This window comes from Mchenga conophoros, linkage group LG13 (genome assembly GCF_057382185.1).
Source record: "Mchenga conophoros isolate Kocher_MC1m ecotype Shallow Benthic linkage group LG13, M_conophoros_male_GT1.1, whole genome shotgun sequence".
NCBI lineage: Eukaryota > Metazoa > Chordata > Actinopteri > Cichliformes > Cichlidae > Mchenga > Mchenga conophoros.
In genome coordinates, this window is record NC_140538.1 from 28,221,632 (window position 1) to 28,237,958 (window position 16,327).

At 44.3% G+C, this 16,327-nt stretch overlaps 1 protein-coding gene across 1 annotated transcript in view; it reads left to right on the forward strand.

Moving 5' to 3' along the window:
• Positions 1 to 16,327, forward strand: part of thada (THADA armadillo repeat containing) — a 123,039-nt gene that overhangs the window by 88,070 nt on the left and 18,642 nt on the right. The window contains exons 32-33 of the mRNA XM_085297600.1: positions 10,466 to 10,845; positions 13,796 to 13,920. Coding sequence (XP_085153726.1) covers positions 10,466 to 10,845; positions 13,796 to 13,920 — 505 coding nt within the window. The remainder of the gene's footprint in view (positions 1 to 10,465; positions 10,846 to 13,795; positions 13,921 to 16,327) is intronic.

Genomic DNA, 16,327 nt, shown 5'->3' on the forward strand with positions numbered 1-16,327 from the left:
ATTTTACAAGAGCTTTTTTTCCTTTTATTCACTCTAAAATTGTACAAAACCAAAAATCCTACCCTCTGTTAAAGTGTTGAACATCATTTCTCTTTAACGTCCTCTCACCTCACCGATCGGGCGTTTGCAGTCGTAGCGCCTAAGCTGTGGAATAATTTACCCCCATACATCAGACAGGCTCCTACTGCCAATCTTTTTAAATCTTATCTTAAAACACATTTTTTATTTACTGACTTTTAATACAGCATGAGAGTTATTTGTTAATTCATATTTGGTGTTTGCCATCAATACTAATAAAGTTATTTTATTAGGTATGTTGTATTCTTGTACAGCACTTTGGTCAACGCTCCTGTTGTAATTAAATGTGCGATATAAATAAATAAACTATAACTAACCTAAAATCATGTTAGCTAACGGGCCATAAATGTTGCTGTGCTGTTTAAAACATTCCAGCTTGCCTTAGAAACACTAAAAATTGGAGCCAGAAGATAAAATCCTCACTTTGACAACTTGAAATGAAACGATCTACATCTGGTGTTCCTATTTGCCCACTCGCTCATGCTCCACCTGTCCACCAAATTTCCTAAACTTTCCTCTGCAGCTTCCTTTTATTTAAACGTTCTTGCTGACTAAAGTAAAATCTCTTTGTTAAAAGATCTTTTCTGGGTTCGGTGTATTCTAGTCGAACAGAGTGATGGATATTTGAGTTTTGCTGCTTGTCACGGTGTTGCCCGGCATTTCACCAGCTCAGCAAGCAGCAGCTGCTTTCAGTCCATTTGCTTCGAATTTGACGTCGGAGCTTTCATCATCTGAACGGACAACCGTGCAACTTTTGTTGGCGAGGCTGTGCACCACTGCGCTCTCCATTTAGACTTATTGTTGACAGGAGTCTGCTTCGTGTATCGGGTAGTTCAGAGAAGCCTCCTGGTGCGTCCGTGTGCACGCTTGTGCGGTCATGTGCGCACGCACGCAGACCTGCGGGGTCTCCACGCTGGAGGAATGTGAAACCGAAGGCGAGCGATCTGTGACAGATGGTGGGGTTGCGTCTGTGACCCAGTTTATGGAGGAGTGCTGTACAGAGAGGAAAGAGGGAAAGGGGAGGAGGGCACCGATGTTTTCAGTGGGCCATGTGCTGAGCACATGTTGGTCTTGACAGTGGAAATACCGAGGATTTCTCCAAACAAGCCTGTAGATTGGCCTGACTTGGCTCTCCTCCTTACATAACTAAATAAGCAGCCTGGAGCTTACACACCTCTAATGCCTCGATTATTATCATAAGTCTGTCTTTGGTTTCACCCGCTCTGGTGGTGGCCTTTTTATTTCTCCTTCTTTTTTGTTCCTGCTCCTCACCTCTAATCACTTCCCCTGTTCCTCTTGTGTAATTGCACTTCTCACTTGAATCAGATTTAAAAAGCCACAGGTTTTGGAAGTTCATTTGAAAGCAGCAGGCTCTTAAGAGCGCCTGGCACCAGAGGAAAAGAAGGTGAACAATCCCCTTTTTCAATATTACTTTTTTTCCCTCCCCTCTTTTAACTGGCTCCCTGCATTAAGTAGGAACTTTGCATTTACCAGCCAATTCCTCTCAGCTCTGAACACAGCTCTTTGTTCATGAGTGTGCACACATTTCTCTGCTCCAGCTCTTTGATCTGTGCTGACTCATAAAAAAAACCCTCTGTCCATTGCTTCATCTCCACCTCAGCCAGCCTGCTGTTTCTTTGCTTTCCAGCCTTGCCAGTAAAATAAACTGAAAGCTTTAGCAGGAGAGAGAGAGGAGAGTGGAAGCCGGACACTAACAGGAGGTAAAAATCAAACAAAAATGAACTTGTTTTCATTAGTGTGCTTTCACATGATGATGATGATGATGAAACAGCCGCTTAAGACCGGAGTCTGGCCTTAATTTGTTCTGTTCTGGTAAACTGCAACACGTACTGTAATTCTTTTCAGCCCCATCAGTTTTCGTGTGCTGTTTGTAGACACGATCTTCAATTTTCTAGTCTTTTAACTTGAAAAAAGGAGGAAAAGAATTAGAGGAAAAGTCAAGAAAAAAAGTCAAAATCAGTTTTATAGCCCCCTGTTCATATACATCAGGGTTGTCAAACAGGCAAATAGTCCAGTCCGGCTCACTGCAAAACTTTGGAGGAAGGATCAAGGATTACGTGTGTAGTTTAACTTCTTTACGCTGGCAGAAAGGGGAGTTTTGTTGGTCCGGCCCACTCAAGATCAAAGTGGGCTGTATGTGGCTCACAATGTACAGTCCATCCATTCGCTTCTGCTTATCCTTTTCAGGATGGCGGGGGCGCTGGAGCCTATCCCAGCTGTCATAGGGCGAGAGGCGGGGTACACCCTGGACAGGTCGCCAGTCTGTCGCAGGGACAGACAGCCATTCGCGCTCACATTCACTCGCACATTCACACCGAGTGGCAATTTGGATTATCCAATTAACCTATCCCCACAAGCTGCATGTCTTTGGACTGCGGGAGGAAGCCGGAGTACCCGGAGGGAACCCACGCAAACACGGGGAGAACATGCAAACTCCACACAGAAAGACCCCGGCCTGATGGTGGAATTGAACTCAGGACCTGCTTGCTGTGCGGCAACAGTGCCACCGTGCTGCCCTCAATGTACAGTCTCACATCCCTGATATAAATATTGCACGTTTAGCCATTTGCAACCAGGAATTGGATCTTTCTACAGTTTAAGCATCCTTTAAATGTTGCTGTGATTTGTCTCTGAATCGTTCATAAGATCTTTTTCATGAGTGTGCATGTGCCCCGTACAACTGACTTATTTAAATATATAATTTATTTAATATAACCATATAACGGTTCCCTCTTTTTATCTAAGTAGGCTTACTTTGTGATTAAAAACAGAGCAGTTATCAGGGACCCCCACTAGAGCACCTCTGGAAAACACACAACAGGAAGGCTAGCTGGTTAGCAGTGACTGGCTTGAAGTGGATGCACAAGTACAAAATACTAAAATGAGTCTCCAGATATATTTTAGTGGCCGTTAATTTGGCGGCTGCAGTTTCAAGAGTGTGGCTAGCTTTAGCAGTGCTAGTAGCAGCAGCTTTCTTTCCTTGTAGGTCAGAGTCTACAGGCCTGTGAGAGTGTGGTTAGGTACCGCTCTGGTTGAGTGGTTATATGACAGTTTACTGCGGCACAGCTGCTATTCTAGGTCAAAAAAGTGCAGAAACGCACTAGTTAGCACGGCTGTCATCTGCCAATCCACCTTACATATAGACCTAAACTTCCCGTCACAGAGGTGTGATGCTGCTAGTGGCGAGAGGCATCGTAACTTCTCAGAGCAGATACCTGTCGTTGCGCTTTTTAAAATCAATGATTTGTTTAACTGAGTGGTTTTTCTGATGCACCAATGTTTTAACATCTACAGTGCTGTGCAAAAGTCTCGAGCCACCCCTCACTGTTTGTTTCCAAGGACCCAGACTTTTTCACACAACCAGTCTCCATATGGAAGTTTTGCTTTTGAACTATATTTTTTTAATCATTTTATTTGTCCACTTCTTGTACCTGACTATTTTTAAAGGAATGGTTGCTCCCCAAACACTCTGCCAATGCAGTAAAAGCATACGTGGATAGAAAAACACACAATGGAACAATATCAGTTATGGGTTTTCGTCCCCAGAGCCTGGACTGCAACATTATTGAAGCAGTGTATGATCATCCCGACAGAACAGAATCCGGTCTTTAAGTGACGACGTATGAATCCTGCTTCGGCGTCCAAACTACTCTGCATTTATTAAGACTCTTGTGTTTTTAACGTGTTTGAATGCTTTGCATCTTGTTCTATTTAATCTGAACAAGCCCCTAAAAGAAGGCAGTGATCACTGTCGGCCTCTCACGGTTTTTATTACCGCTGTTCATTTTAAAGCTCAGTTTTTAAAACCTTACGATGTAACTATGCAGCAGTATATTAATGACTAACCTCGTACGTGGATGGATTATCTCAGTTGTTCTTCTGACTGAAGTTTGGTCCGTTTACTGCATCCTGCCATGCAGTTGCATTTGGCCCTAACCACCGGGAACCCTCACGTTAGCTTTTATCGAGTGGAAAAAAGTTAGCGTTACAAAGCTTCCTGGGGAGAGTTCAGGCTGTACTGAAGAATAATTATTTTCCGATCGAAATGCAAAGAAATGAGTGTTGGCTCAGGACTTTTGCACAGCACTGCAGTCAACTACAAGCTCTATTCATTGCTGCTTCTTTGATTTTTGAAGTTCTCATGAAAGCAAATGATTATCTTCATCCTGGTTGTTCCAAGGACTGACTGCTCACTGTGCTTTTCTCTGAATGCCGCCACCCGAACGCATCACTTTCCAAAAATCTGTAAACAATGAAGCGACCTACTAATAAGATAGTAACTTAAAAAGTATGCATTTTTCAGAATGAGACAGCTGAAGATTATGGATTTCTACAGTGCAGTTACAAAGCAATCCCTTCCCAGTCATTATGGAGAGGAGGAATCATTATAGCATCCTGTCACATTCGCTGTACATGCCATACATGTGTGGTGTGTGAGTGCTGTATTAAAAAGAAAAAAGCCTTGGAAGTTTATTCTTAGTGCATCCAAAAAACCATGTTGTCATAATTAGGCTTCAAGAAGGTTTAGCACATCTGATTGATGTTCATGTGTGACAGCTTGGTAAGCCGTGTGGCTCTATATTTGGATACTTCCACTCATTTAGCTTAAGATTTTTTTTTTTTCTAGGGAATTGTGCACCATCTGCAGTCTAGTGCCAAGAGCTGAATAACTTGCTCACCCTCCTCCTATGAAATACTGTAGAACACACCACTCTGCAGATGTCTTGGACTTTACCATTTACCATTTTATTTGAGTGTTCTGACCTCATCGTTAATGTTTTTGTGTGAAATGCTGAGTTTTACCTCGTTATAATCATAAAACTGGGGTGCACGAATCAAACTGCTCACAGCTCATAAGCTTAGGGATCATTAGTAAGCAGTGGTTTAGCTGTTCAGAAAAAAACAAGCTTATTAACTAGTTCTCTACAAGTCTGTGTAGATTTGTAGTCATCCAGGTCATGGTAGTCTTAAGAGCTTGAAAAAAAAGGAGGCTACTTGACTTGACGACTATTGATCTCGAAGATTTAGGGAATAAAAATTGAGCATTTTAAACCTGTAAGATAAAAGTACTAAATACTTGGAGGATAGACGAGCTCCACCATCTTAGACAGTAGCTGCCAACTGTAGCCCTTATTTTGTTCAGTGAGCTCAGCGTATGGTCACCTGAAGCAGCTCTCCAGCTCACAGCAGAAGATGAACGGCTGACTGCAGTTGCAGTGAAATACAGCAGGGTTGGGGAAATGCTGAATGATCTCGAGGATCACCACCACAGTCACCTGGCCTACGTTCTGTATCAAAGAAATGTATAAAAGCCTTCGAAATGGTGTGTGGCTTTTAATAGGGGCGTGGCTTATATGGTATCTCTGCTGATTTCTGACCTGCTCGGCAAGTGAGAGAAAGCGTACTCGAGAACCATTGGTTAATTTTTCCCACCGTTTTGTCTGTGGTTAGCAAACCAGCCAGTAGAGAAAACATGAGAGGTCGGAGCTAACTGGTTTGATCCAGTCTGCATTCCTAAGTATCCTTGGACAATCCCCAAGTTGATCCCAATGTGTTAATCGGAGTGAGAGTGTTAGACACAAAGCACTTAAATGTTGAACAAAAGTGGTTGTAAAAAGCAATTTGAGTGCTTCTCTTTTCATCTAAAATTGTATTTCATGTTTTGTCTTTTTGGGGTGTTTTTCCGAAATATTATTTAAAGCTCTTTTTGTTTTAGCGTCCTTTTATTTTTTAGGACAGATGTATATGTGGGGCTGGTGTTTTAGGCTAATAAGAGGGCCCGCTCTCTCACACTTGTCAGACACACACACACACACGTAGCGTCTGGGGTTTGTTTTTCACAGTTTGGGTAATGACGGTGGAGACTGATGTGAAATCCAGCTGTGTGCTTGCGTGTGAGAGCACGTGCACGCATCTTGCCAGAGCTCTAGTTCGACACAGCAAAGCGTCTTTACAACCAGCTTTTAGTGGGCTATGGGAAGCGCTAATAGAGCAGCAGCACGCCTCTTCTCCCAGTTTTGTGGTACAGCTCTTAAACGACTATATAGAACACTCACCCACCCTTCGTCATATGATCTCGGGCATTGCATAATATTCAAAGTGTGTATATTTCCCAGTGACACTTCTAAAAATGAGCTGTGGTGAAAACGATTCTGGTGTTGGGCTGGATGTAGCTGTTGAGTTCAGTGTTTCCTGGAGCAGAATGCTGACCCTCTGCACCCATTCAGTACCCGTCCTCCCATAAACCACAAACTGCAAGGTTGGCCCAGGTTGACCTAAACCAGATGCTGTGGTTACGTTTAGTTCAAATATTTGACCTTTAGTGTAAAACAGACCATCACACATATAGCACTTGTGTTCCTCTCTTCTGCGTGCACACAGGATAAGCAAAGTCTGAGACCATATGAACTCGGTTCTCTGCAGCATCACTCTCTGCCGAGGCTTTTGATTTTCCTGCGTGTGCAATCACTCTGTTGTTTTTCACGGACTGCCAAAATTTGAACTCCAGAGTATTTGTATTCTTTGAAAATTTGGGTGTCTTCAATGAAAAGCTAATACCACCGGGGTAAAACAGGATTGTTCAAGTCTTGAATTTCATGTACTAAAACATGACAGATATGCAGGGGGAATCAGCATAACCACAGACCTTGATCGATGTTTGCTTTACTGTGGTTAGCATTCTCTTTATTCATATGTCTTTGCACACTCTGAGCCCAGAAATTGAACTGTTCTGGTGGTCCTGCTCAGACAAGAGAGATGGTGAGCCGTTTCCCCACTGTTTGCCTCCCCTTGATTATTAGAGATATCAGGTTGCTCCTTGGAGCCAAATATTCAGCACAAATCTGTAGAGCTGTAGAGCGGATGGCATTTGAATTAAATAAAGTAGTAGCGCTGCATCAGTTACTAATGTTGCTGTGTGGTTCGTGGTTAATGCTAATATCACTGACAGGCAAAAGATCCCTGATTTAAGAATAGGAGCATACTCTGTGATGGTCTCAGACCTGGAGCTTTGCATCAGGCTTTGTCAGGTCAAAATATGGGGATCCATCCATGGCTGCAACCCCTTTGGAGTAAGGGAGCAGCTAAAAGTGCTGCATTAACTATTCACTTAATCTGTTAGTCAATAAACAGAAAATTAATGTAATAATTTATCAAAAAGGGTTAAAAGGTTTTTAAAAATCCCCAATGAAGGTGAGTTTAATCACTTCGGCAGAAGGGCTTAATCTTATTTTAGCACAGGAAGTGTTGTTAAAGGACTAATAAGAACTTGGTGGTTGGGTACATATTCAGATGGTGGTTTGAGGCAGTGGGGGGGCCCCAGCACATTTTCTGGCCGGTGGGCTCTAAAAATCTTGGGATCTGCCCTGGTCACGGGCTTCTGAACTGATGTTGAGACAAAACTTGGGATGTTTTGTCTCAATTTGGGATTAAAATTATTTACAATTAGTTAATCTGATGGCAAAATAGCTCACGGGTCATTTGATTAACAATACCTAACATATTGTTCATCCCATTCCATTTAATAGTTTTTTATATTTCCGTCTTGAACAATCGGTGCCGCCATCATTAGAGCCATGCTGCTAATATGGCTAAAAATTCACAGTTAATTCCATAGGTAGTTTACATTCTTTTGAGCAGTTTGTAAATGTGTGAAATTCACCATCACGTTGCACTAAAGCTCTTCGCTAAGACCTGCATTTACGTGTCGTTTATTAACCCCGTTCTCAAGCTGCAGTCACACGAGCCCGACCGCATCCCAGAGCATCCCGAAATATCACATGGTAATACGGCTTAATGGAGTCTGGCCACGGTCCAGCTGCAGGTTTGCACACGAGCGTAATGAAGAGACACAAGTGCAGACACCGATTTTAAATAAACACAGCTGTGGGAGAACAATGGCTATTTATGATCAGCCATGAAAAATCGCGGTGAAATGGCCCTCACAGGAACGCCTTTCATTTACTGGGGCAACGCTTGGCTGCTCCTGCCTCCTCCGCCACTCTAGTTTTAATAAAGACCATCATAAAAAAGCAGCTTTGCATCCTGACTAATGATGTTTTTCCTCTCTCGCTCTGTCCTTTCCTCCCTGGTTTGGGATTTTTCAGTTTCTCCTTTTTCTTCTCTTCTGACCTTCACTCAACATATTTTTGTGCCTCTTGCGTCTCAGGTTGCTCGCCGTGAGTGCGTGTAGCGTTGTCGTCTGTCTAGGATTGGAGCATTATAGTTGACTGTATCAGCATATGACAAGCAAATGGCAACATGCTGTTTTTAAAACCCTTTGACGCACACACACAGTTTTTCACTTCGTTCCACCTTGACCGACAGCTGTTTTCTTTTTGACACGCACCCTTTCTCCTTCAGTCATCCTCTTCTCTTTCCTCCCTTCATCATCGGTGTCATTACTGTGCCCTTACCCCCGCCATTATAACCATTAGGCTATGCTTATTTGGCCTCGGACCCCCCTTTGAGGATCAGGTTCCATAATAACCTGGCCATCTCTACGGTAACCCAGCCCATCTCTGGAGGAATGCGGCATTTCCCGCTCTTTTGTCAAGCCACATTTTGAGTGGCGCTGTGGGGCCAGATTGAGTTGCGGTGGGTTTCATAAGCTGTGTGTGTGTGTGTGTGTGTGTGTGTGTGTGTGTGTGTGTGTTAAACTAATTGAGTTGGCTGTCAAAGCAGGGTCTGTGTGGAGTCTTGAAACAGTACTGTAGGGAGGAGCACAGTGTGAGCATGGCATCGGGTTACTATATTGCTGCCCCGCCTCTGGATTCTTCTTATATTTCACAGGAAGTGTGCGCGTATGTGTGCACATGTGTGTCCATCACTCCTTGAGGGTGCGTGTTCACAGGTGGCCGGGCTGGCACAACCATGGGCTTTTCCAAACAGACACTGACACAGTCTTTCCAATAAAAGTCAAAATAGACAGGAACAGACGACACTGGCTTCTTCAGCTTGGCCTGTTGTATGCATCTGTTCACATCACAAAGGGGTGTGTGTGTGTGTGTGTGTGTGTGTGTGTGTGTGTGTGTGTGTGTTTAGCTTGTGAAGAAATCAGACTGCAATACAACTGCTTAGAAATTGTAGTGTCTGAAAATAATAACGGGAAGAAGGAGAGTTTGGGGGGTACATTCAAAGTACACCTGCATTCAAGGTGTTCCCAAACCAGGTGAGATACATAGTCTTCCCAGCGTGTTGTGGGTCTATCCTAGGGTAGATACAGTATGCCTGGAAAACTAAGGATAAGGCGAGCCACATTTTGGAGGAAACTTGTATTGCCTGCTCTCTTTCAGTCGTGATTCAGAGTTACTCCAAGGACCAGGTTGGTGTGTCTGAAAAGGCAAATTAGAGTTTTTATTTCTTGGTATTGGCCGAGTCGGGAGACATCCATCATAGTTTTTCAGAATTCTGCGGTAAATTTCCATCCAGGATTCTTTTAGTGTCGCGGTCCTCCTCGTATGTTATCTCTGACGTCACTGAACAGTCTTCCTTTGGGAAGGAGAGCCCAAGCATCAAGTACACACTGACAGGATGTCAACAAACAGAACTATGAAAAACACAGCTCTAAAGAGAACAAGATCATGAGTGTGAACTCGACCAATGGGCTGCTTTAAGAGGGTTATCTATCCTGTAGATTCTCACTTTGTGTGCACTGGGAGCAAGACTACAACTACCATGAGGCTTTGTGACACTGTGATAATGTGACTGTGACCTCGCAAAAAGTCATGAATCAATCAATACCATATTAGACACTCATGAAAATGCTTTAGCTTGACCGCTGATAGCAACAAGCCCTCACAGCAAAGGCATGTTGGTAGAAAGTGGCTAATGCTTACTTGGTGCCAAGTAGGATAAAGAGGCACTTGGAAACCAGATCTACCTTCTAAGAGGAACTTGGCCTTTTTCAAAGGAATACTGGATCTGAACCAGAGGCAGCAATGGAGACGAGAAATAAAATCATACTGTAGGTTGTGCAATGGGCTATTTTTGTATCAGTGCTGTGCAACTTTGAGGTGTGACAGAGCTCCGGAGGCCTATTTGAAACTGGTATTTCCAGTAACTTGTATCTCTCATCTGATTCCTGTTTGTACATACACCATGCTGTTTGGGAAATGTTTGCTGGTTAGTCATTTAGGAGCCAGCTGGCATTATTAATGGGTTGCTCCGTGTGGGTTTGTGGCACTAAACCAAAGCGTTGTAGTATGATATCATCAGATGAATGCTAGCAGAAGATAACATGGCTGGTTTTAATTTACATGGCAGTGTTTCTAAAAAGTTTGACTTTGTAAGTTTGGAATAAAAATGACTTTTAAATAACTGTTTGTTTGTTGCTGTCAGCTAATATTATGTTTCATGCGTTTGTCAGATTCAGAGGTCGGCACACTCCGTCAGAAGACTCTGTCCGTCCTCACGGCCTCAGAACTGGTCACTTCCTGCAATTCCTCTGCCACCTTTGGGCCTGGCAGCACCCAGTACCTCCTCAGCCTGGCTCGGGTGGGCCTCAGCGCCGGTGTGGAGTTCCCTGAGCTCTGGGACGGCCCCCAGCTGAAGACCAAGCTCCTGGACCATCTGCTGCAGTGCCCGCAGTACGAGGTGAGGGAGCTGGCATTAGAGGGGCTACTGAGGAAGCTGGAGGAGGAAGAGGAGGAGGAAAGGAAGAGGAGGCCTGAGTGGCTGGATGAGACCACCCAGTCTAACCTGACCAGTCTGGCTCTTCATGAGACTCACCCACAGTGTTTGGCCAAGGTGAGACCACACGCACACACACAGATTTACACAAACGTATTCTAGGAGTTTCATTTGTTTGTTGTGTTTTTTGTTTGGGAGCCTGTATACACGTCTAGTTGTTTTATATATATGTGGACGCCTGCTGCCAGCAGCAGCATAATCTTAAAGTTCTAACATCACAGAATGGTGAGCTCCTTTTTTCTATCTGACACAGTTTCCCTGAATCACAGCGACACTGGTTACAAACTGATTAAAATCCCAATCCATCTCTCAGAGCCTTGCGTGAGAGGCTAATCGGCCACAGGGGGAAACGCCAAGCACACTTGCAGTGAGCTGGTTCACTCACTCGCTCACTTACTTACACTGACTCTTGAGAGGCTTGGTAGCTTTCCTCGCTAACAGGTTTTGGAGAGGAAAATGCAACCTATTTCCTGTTTGGGGACAGAAGGTTGTATTTCTTCCCAAAGAGGACAGGCTGCCAGCGGACCCGCTCTGTCACGTCTGCCGTTAACACCCCTGCAGAGCTGACAGCACTCGGCACTGCTGTGCACTTCGGCGCTGCAGACTGGCATGTGTCTACTCCAGGCTTTGCTTTACAGGCCAGCAGTTAACGTTTAATGTGTCGGGCCTGTTAAGTGGAGCCTCCTCTGCGCCATAGACGCACCAACCCAATGGGCCAGTTGCCATAGCTCAGCCTAAACTGCAGTGAAGCATTATGGGAAAGCTGCTGAGGGAAAGTTGTGTTCTTTTCAGGACTCGTGCAGATATATGGACTCTGGTCCAGTTCTTTAGACCTGCAGGACAGACTATAGCAGGAAACTACAAATGTGCCTGTTCATGCAGGGTGGGCGTCACTATTTATTTGCATGTTACAGCTATGAAAGTCTGTTCGCCTGGGCTGGCATGCTTTACTGTGACTGTGTATATTTGAGTATGTGGGCAGCCGAGTATGTCGCAAGACGGGAGCTTGTTAAAGCGGGCCGTAAAAGTCTGAAGCAGCAGAGATGGTCAGAGCAGCTGTCGGGGTTAGCAGACAGACGGGTGGATGAACAGTGAAAAATACACACTCGATGGCTGTGATTACAACTAAAATAATCCCATTAGTACTGCAAAGAAGGGGGGGGGGGGTTATATTATATATATTGGAAGTTTTTCAGTTAAAGAGAAATGCTGCAGCCAAATGAATAATGACACTGTCTTGGCATTTCTTGGCCAGTGATTTACTGACTCTCACTGGAGTTGAAAGGAACCAATAGACTTGATGAAATATTGTCTATGGAATAGGCTACGCCCACCACAACCTCCCTGACGAGTACAAATGAGCTGTTGTATGTATTGGCCTCTACTTTGTGCCACAAAGTGACTTTTTAACAGGAGTCTGAAATATGGACACTATTATCTGTCATTATCATTATCTATGTGTACACTATGAGCCATTGTTTTTATAGGTTAGCGCTCTTGAGCCAGTGTGTGTGCAGTTTGCTTAAAGCTAAATAGACTTTTTAGGCCATTTGGGGGCAGTATGCTGTAACTGAATGACTGCAAAACATTGCTATAACGGCAGATATGCTAGCAAGCTATTTTCCACTTCATTACATAATTGGGTTGATTTAATTTTAGTGTAATTTGCGTTTTTGTTGAGACAAAGTCCACTATTGGCGCTGATTTAGTTTCAAATGATCTGCCTCACAGTGTTCACCATTCTGCTACTTTGCAGTGCTAACACAGCAAGCTAAGCTCAGTGTTTTTACCTGTAAAGTTAATAAAATCTATTATTGCAACATGCAGTAAATTGCATGAATGATATCTCAACAAAGTGTCCTTGTGCTTACAATGAGAGCGGATTTTAAAGGTCCAACAAGGTCAGTCGTTCACATACAGATTTATTTATGTTGGAAAATATTTGTGGACCTGGAAAATGTAATAAATTGTTGCATAAGAATAAAAAAAAATCCTGTCTCATCAGCTTTTTGTGACATTCTTCATGCAGATATCCTCTGCATGAAGAATGTCCTCTGAGAAAAAGCTGTTTAAAGTCTCACGATGCAACATAATTACAATAAAATGAAACAAAGCTCAAAGATGCTTCGCAGAATGAAAGAGAGTTCATAATTATCTGTATGTTTCAGTATTATTCTCCCCTCCTGCACCACGTTATTTTCATTGACGCTGTAATAAAAACAGCTTTTAAATTCGCCAAATGGATTAATAACAGCAACTTTGTGACTTCTCTCTGATCAGCCGTGATGTAATCAGTGTTTGTTGGTAATTGATTAGTATCAGATCAATCAGTCAGAATGACGGCGTAGAAACCTCACGGGCCCACCTCGCTCCCTCGATGTTTCGGTGCTCACATGCATAAAGTGCAGCACGCAGGCAGATGTTTACACACAGATGCTGCATGCACCCGCTCGCCCTGCCCTCTGCCCACACAGATCTTATAAAGTGAGCTTTATTTTAAAGCTCTAATAACAGGTTGGAGCCTTGAAAGAAATAATAATCATTGAGATATGCAGCTGGAATGTCAACATGTGTTCTCGCCTGGATGTGTGTGTTTTAACAGGCGTCTAGCGCGGCGGAAAAAAACAGGTCTTTTCCGCCTCGTGCTCAGTGAGCTGCCTGCCTCTCTGTACGAGTGACTGGGCACAGTAAAAAGCACAAGGTTAAGATGCAAAAAGTAGACACAAGACCTCTTAGTGCCTGCTGTGCTCACCCGTGTGTGTGTGTGTGTGTGTGTGTGTGTGTGTGTGTGTGTGTGTGTGTGTGTGTGGGGCAGCTGTGTACCCGTGGTTAGGGTGTGCATAGGGAGGCTCTGACTAGAAGGGTAAAAATACCCTTGGGCCAACTTGCCAGCAGCACTGCAGAGAGGACACCAAAGGATGATTTGATGACATCAGTGTGTATCTTGCTTAAGTATCTTACTTACTCGCTCTTCCTGCTGTCTCTGTCATGTCGTTCCTCCTCTCAGGTCCTGCAGGTTTTGTGTGTGCTGAGCTCCAGCGACGAGCTTCCGTGGAAGGATGGTGCAAGGGTTTTGTCCCTGGAGGAGGTTTTGTTGCACCTCCTAACATTGGCTCAGAACTCTGCTCACAGGTCAGTAAAAAGAACTACTGTATATAAAAGATGGACACCGCCCCGTGATGTCAGAAGTGATCATATTTCGATAAGAGGTAGACGTGCTAAGTGATTAGCTGTCCCACCTGGTTGTAGCAGATGATCGGGATAGTTCCCCGAGTCTCGTTCTGTCGGAGGTTTCTTCCTATTAAAAGGGAGTTTTTCCTTCCCGCTGTCGCCACGTGCTTACTCATAAAGGGGTCATTATTGTAGGGTTTTTACCTTTTAATATAAAGCTTCTTGAACTGATTGTTGCTGTTGGCGCTTTATAAATAAGATTACATTGAATTAAGGTTATAGCAAGCTTGGCTAGCAGGTTTCCTCCTTAGATGGTCGTCACAGACACCTGATAACTCGTGCAGCAGCTTTTGACGTCCTGCTAATATTTGGCCCAGAAGACTGCTGTTTGTTCGGCAGCAGCTGGGTCGACTGGTTTTCCATTACAATCCAGTACTACCTAATGTACGTGGCTGTCATCATAGCAGCGCTGCTGAGCATCCCATGACTTAATTAATATGCGACACGAACAGCGACGAGATACCTGCTGCTCAGCTTGTGGCTTTTCGTCAGACTGCGTTGTTTTTTGTAGCCATTTTCATCGTTGTCGAGTTTCAAGAATGGCGGTTTTGATTTTTGGAAATGAGACACTCTAATGACTCGTGGAGTGACGCTACTGACCAGCCAATCGGTGGCATGCAGTCTAACAACCCTGGCAGAGCAGGTATGGAAAAAGTACCTGGTGCCAGGTACTATGACCTTCTGCAAAACACGGAAAACCGTGGTGACCTGTGTCCATCCGAGTAAAGATAGAGGGCCTGAAGACATATTTATTTCACTGCGTATCGTTTGATTTCTGTTCAGAATCCGTAAAGATTTACTCCTGACCCTTGAACTCAGACGTCGTGTCTAAGTTCTGGTTCTTGTGGTTTTCATCGCCCTGACATCCATCTCTGACATCGTCACAGTGAGTCTGAAGTAGAGAGTTTCAGCCCCGTGATTACCCACGAACCTCACAGATTTCCCAGAGTTCACAGCTGTTTACAGCCTGTGAAGTCTGCGTCCTGTAACTCAAAACACTTATAGCCTCATCTAGGCCTGGAGGGGCTGGGAGTGAACGGGGGAGCTTTTCAGCTGTGTGAAATTCCACATCAATTCTCGGCAGTTCCAAGAAGTTTTCTGCGCTGCATTCAAATTCTCGTAAACAATGTTGAACTGCAGAAATTTACAGTGCTGCTAACCCTCAAAATCCCACTTTTAATGCATAATTAACAGCGTTTCCCATTCTTAAGTTATGTTCGTACATGTTATTGATACAGGAGACAGCTACAGCTACTCTCTACGTTCATACGGGCCCTGCTGGGTCCCCCTCAAACTTACATTCGTTATAAAGGGACTGTGTGAGTCCTAACTGAAAACCTGCTGTCAAAACAGTTCCCAAGTAAATCCCAGGGCAGCTTTTAAATGTGATGGATGGAGACGTGAATGTACTACAGGGCAAAGATGCAACCACACACTCCTCCTCCTCCATTTTCTGTTTTTCTTCTTTCTGTTTTTTTCCCTTCCTCTCTCCGGCTCGTGAAAGAGCCCTCACACTGCTGTCGCCGTCAGGTTGTCGGGGCTCATTCGGAGCCGGAATCCATGAAGGAGTGACACACAGGTTCACTGGCTGCACCTTAACCCCGCACCTGGGCGCACCTGAAGGGTCCTCTCTGCAGGATGTTTGCGTGGTTAGCTGCGTACCGCTGAAGTGTTTTGATAACTTAAGTGTCCCGAAGCCAGAGAGACGAGTAGTTTAACGTTATTAAAAAAAAAGTGGATGAAAGCTGATATCTGTACTCTCTCAAAGACCTTCATCACGCCATTATTCCTACGTTAGATTATTCACACCTGTCAGGCTGAAAGCATTATTTTTGTCAAAGATTATGAGTCACCGGCCCGTCTCTGCATTTGACCACAAACCAATTTTGGCACACTCTCTTCCAGTATTCGTGTGTATGTGCTCGTACTTAAGCCCCTTTGACATGCATTGGCACACACACACATGCCCCTTTTCTTGACAAGCCACTGCTGTACTTTTCTCACCCCTGACAAGAGAATACAGGCTTGAATAAGGATTGGATTACAAAGGCTTTTAGCCCTGCAAAGCCTTTTCCTGGCCACAATCTCTGGACCCGGGGATCCACTTTCCCTTCGGAGTGGCCCCAGGGTTATGATTAGAGCCGGGGAGGGATGAGATCGGGTTGCTGGTTGCCCTTGTCTGCCGTGTGATTGAATAGCACTCGGGCTATTGTGACCCATAATGTAGTGGTGAGTACCAGCACACTTCTTTTGTGGATTGTAAGTCAATACAGTTGAGAGGTGTGTGTGTGGCTGACGGCGCCGCAGC